Here is a 4,143-nt window from a genome sequence, read left to right on the forward strand (position 1 = left end):
GGAGGGCCCTCAGGACACAGGATGTCAGAGCTGGGAGGGCCCTTAGAACACAGGATGTCAGAGCTGGGAGGACCTTTTGGTTCAGCCTCTTCTTTCTGATATCGGAAGTGAAGACCAGAGTCACTCTGTCCCCTGATGCCCAGTCTGTACCTTAATGGGATAAAAAGTTTTGGTGGCACTCCTCCAAGTAGTATTGGGTCTGACCTTTGGCCTTCAGCTGTGGGCAGTTAAGAAAGGGGTAAATGATGACCTGTGGAGCCTTTGCTAGCTGGACAGGGAAGGGAGCAGGCTGGGGTGGCCTGGTTGTGGCTCAGCAGGGATCAAGGAGAGATTTGGGGCCATTGCTGCTCAGGGAGAAGGCAGCGTTCAGCCTGTGAGGCCGACGGGGCGGGGCTGGCCCTTGCCCTTCCCTGGTGTCCTCTGAGCCAGGGGGCTCACACCTCATGTGCCCTGACCCTGGCTGCCCCTTTGCAGGAGATCTTCGGCCCCATTCTGACTGTCTGCGTGTACCCGGAAGGCCAGTACAAGGAGACTCTTCGACTGGTGGACAGCACCTCCCCGTATGGCCTCACGGGGGCAGTGTTTGCTCAGGATAAGTGAGTGGGCGGCTGGCTGGGCTGGGGCATTGCTGCAGGGCCTGGGTCCCTCTCCCTGCACCTGCTTGGCTCCTACTAGATGGTGAGCTCCAATTCCAGATCATACCCCCTCCATCCATCTATCCTCTGCTGAGATTCTGGCTCTGGTTTCTGCATACTCCCTGCTCCTGGCTCTGTCCTTAGAAGCCTTGAATGTCAGAACCAAGAAGGACCTAAGGGTAGGGAAAGAGAGAACCAGAAGAGTAGAGAACTTCAGAACTCAGTGTATCTTGAAGACCTTCTAGACCAGCTGGTCGTTTCCTGGCCCCCCAGGCCACGAGAAGAGCCACTAAGTGGGGAGAGGCAGCCAGGAAGTAGAAAAGGGACTCTAGGATTGGGAGTGGGGCCTGCCCCCCGATTTCTGCAGTGAGCAGGTGACTGTTTCTCCTTCCCCTTTTTGGGAAGCTCCTGCCTAGTTGACTCTGGTTGATGGAGCTATTGTTGGTTCCTGTTGCCCTGAACTCTTACATTGGCTAAAGGAATGAGGATTGGAGGTGGCTCCCTTGGGTCAGAGGACTGAAGTGTGGGACCCCCCTCGGAAGCCTGAGCCCTGGGCTGGGGGAGGGGACACACAGGCTGGGCTGACTTCCCACTTTCTTTCTTCCTTTCTACTGCCTGGAAGGAACATCATTGATGAGGCCACAAAGATGCTGAGGAACGCGGCCGGCAACTTTTACATCAATGACAAGTCCACCGGCGCAGTAGTGGCTCAGCAGCCCTTTGGGGGCTCCCGCATGTCAGGTGAGCCCCTGTTAGCTGAGGGGACAAAGAATGTCAAAATGGGGAGGGGCTTTGGAACATAGAATGTTAGAGATGGGGTGCCTTAGGAGACATTGTCAGAACTGGGAGGGCCCTTAAAACACAGTGTCAGGGCTGGATGGGCCCTTAGGACAGAGGATGTCAGAACTGGGAGGGCCCTTAGAACACAGGATGTTGGAGCTGGGAGGGCCCTTAGAACACAGAATGTCAGAGCTGGCCCCTAGAATACAGGTTCTTTCTAACTGTCAGTCTCAGGAATCATGTCATGCAGCCTCATAATTTTATATATGAGGAAGCTCAGCTCCAAAGTCGGAAAGTGACTTGACCAAGGTCATGGGTAAGAGCAGGGTTGAGCTAGGACTAGATCCTGGAACCTTTACAGCTTGTGTGTTTGGTCCATGACAGGGCCCCAAGAAGCCCCAGCCCGACTGTCCTTGGCTTGTCATTGTCTTGCCCCCTTCTAATCCAGCCACATTCCAGACGCTGCTGTCCTGTTTCTCAGATCCTCCTCTCTCTGTCCTCTTGGTGTCCCCTCATCCCCTCCTTGGGTTGGTCCTCTCTTCTCACCCTCAGCAGAGGGCATCCAGTACATCCCTGGTGGGGGGGGGGCGGTTCCTGGGGTTATTTCATCCTCAGCCAACAGGTTCCAAGTCCAGCGCCCTGTCACCCTCTTGGCCCACCCGGTACGGGTGTATCAGGTATCACTTGGCAGCTTTACAGGATAAGCTTGATGCTTGGCTATAGCTGGAACACCAGCTGGGCCTCAGTCAACCCAGTCACCTCCTCAGATTGATCCCTCTTGGCATCATTTTTCCTTCTTAAAACCTTCTCTCTTCAAACAGGGACAAATGACAAGCCAGGTGGCCCCCATTACATCCTCCGCTGGACCTCACCCCAGGTCATCAAGGAGACGCATGCTCCCCTTGGGGACTGGAAGTATTCCTACATGCAGTGAGCCACGGGGACTAGCTCCTCATCCGTCCAAGCTACTGACCGGTTGTCTGCCTGCACTGTTAGCTCCTGACCTTCTTTAGCCTCTCTCTGCCTCTGAGCTGAGCCTCTGGGCTGTGATGTCAGATTGTGCACACTCACGTGCACTTGTGCACCCCCCCCCACACACACACAACATACACGTGCACACACACATTTAGCTAATCCCACACTCCTGCCAGTTCTTCTAGCTCAGTCCATGGGATGCTGCCATCTTGTATGAGCCCGGGAGGAGGACTTGGGCAGGGCACTGAATTGGGTGTCCTCAGGAAAGTGGCCGAAGCTGGCGATGGAGTGTCCTTCTCTGCCCTTCTTGAAGTTGTGTTAACTCTTTGCACATATACCCCACACCCCCACAGAGTTTTGTCCTCCAGGGCAGACACAGGCTTGCCTCCTGCTGTCCCTTAAGGGCTGTCACTGAATTTCACCAGAGCCTTAAGAACTGAAGGGGAAGGGTTCCTTTTCCGTGCTTCGTCTCAGAAAATTACCTGTAGCCAGTGGTTCTCAGTGCTGGCTGCCTGCTTGACTTGTTTCTCCCTCTCTTTCTTGGTCTTTTACTCTCATGTATGGGCACATGTTTGTGTGTAGGGAAAAGCAGAGCATCCTTCCCTGCTTTCTGTAGGTGCTTCCCTAGTCTGCCTTAAGCCCACCTGGATGGGACCAGGCCCAGGCATTGTGGTGGCTGGGTCCATGGAACTCTTTACTCCAGGTGCATACTAGTGAATAGCCTGAGGGGTTCAGCTGGCTCCTTCCTTATCTCTGCTGTGGTTTCAGCCTTATGCTAGCGTTTAGCTTATGACCCTTGTCCATGGGGCAGCACTTCCAAAGATACCAGGTTCCAGCCATCTCAGGCCCTTGGGGATGGAGAAGCCTGAAATGTGCTTGTGGGGAGTAGGCCCGATAAACCTTCCCAACCCCTCTAGCTCCTGAGACCCACTTGGGGCCCATTGCCTTCGGAATGTTCTGGGCTTCCAAATGCAGACCACTCATGAGACCCTGGGGAAATCACATCATCTCTCTGTGCCTTGGTTTCCTCGCCAGATAATGACCCAATTAGCCCTGGATCCATTTGAGGCGGTCAATTGGCCCCCCACCTGAAGGGTTCCCACATTAGATCAGAGTGGGGTCATAGGCATTTGAGTGAATCCTGAGATGTGACTGGGTATTTAGGCTGCCTTGATCCTGGTGGAAGGAGGAGCAATGGAAAAAATCACCAGGATGGCTGGTTCTTTGTGTCCTCAGAAGCCTGAGAACCCAACTGTTCTAATGTTACTGTTGGTCATCTTATTCTGGGATTGGGCTTGGACATCACTAGCACGAGTCAGCCTGCAGTTTACTCAGGCCCTTGAGGGGCAGAGGGGAGTCCTGTGGTTTTAGCTTCAGGCACGTTTGTGTTTTTCTGTACTGGAGGTGGAATGTGAGGGGGTGGGGCTTGGCTCAGAGGGGTTTCCCTGTTTCTGAACTGTGATGTGAAGTGTGGGTGTGCACTGGATACTACCTGCTGCTTAATAAAATTCTGGGTATTTATGCAAGCCTTTTCTGAGGGTGTGGCCTTCTTGGGGCAGAGGGGAATCTGGGGACGGCTGACACATTGTTACCCACTCTTATTTAGGGATGGCATTTCTAGTTTATAGATGATCAGCCGTTCAGTCAACATTTATTAAGCTCCTACTGTGTTCTCTTTTAAACGTTGGGGATATGAAGAAAGGTCAAAGGCAGCCCTTCCCTTGAGGCGCTTGTTCCAAGCACCCTTGTTTTT

The 4,143-nt window shown here is 53.6% G+C and overlaps 1 protein-coding gene across 1 annotated transcript in view; it reads left to right on the plus strand.

The window, feature by feature from the left end:
- Positions 1–3,916, plus strand: part of ALDH4A1 (aldehyde dehydrogenase 4 family member A1) — a 36,289-nt gene extending 32,373 nt beyond the window's left edge. The window contains exons 13-15 of the mRNA XM_027842798.1: positions 475–596; positions 1,258–1,376; positions 2,237–3,916. Of these exons, the coding sequence (XP_027698599.1) occupies positions 475–596; positions 1,258–1,376; positions 2,237–2,349 (354 nt within the window). The 3' untranslated portion in view covers positions 2,350–3,916. The remainder of the gene's footprint in view (positions 1–474; positions 597–1,257; positions 1,377–2,236) is intronic.
- The last annotated feature ends 227 nt before the right edge of the window (positions 3,917–4,143 follow it).

Source organism: Vombatus ursinus, unplaced genomic scaffold (assembly GCF_900497805.2).
Source record: "Vombatus ursinus unplaced genomic scaffold, bare-nosed wombat genome assembly UNPS02014884.1, whole genome shotgun sequence".
In the NCBI taxonomy this organism is placed as follows: Eukaryota; Metazoa; Chordata; class Mammalia; order Diprotodontia; family Vombatidae; genus Vombatus; species Vombatus ursinus.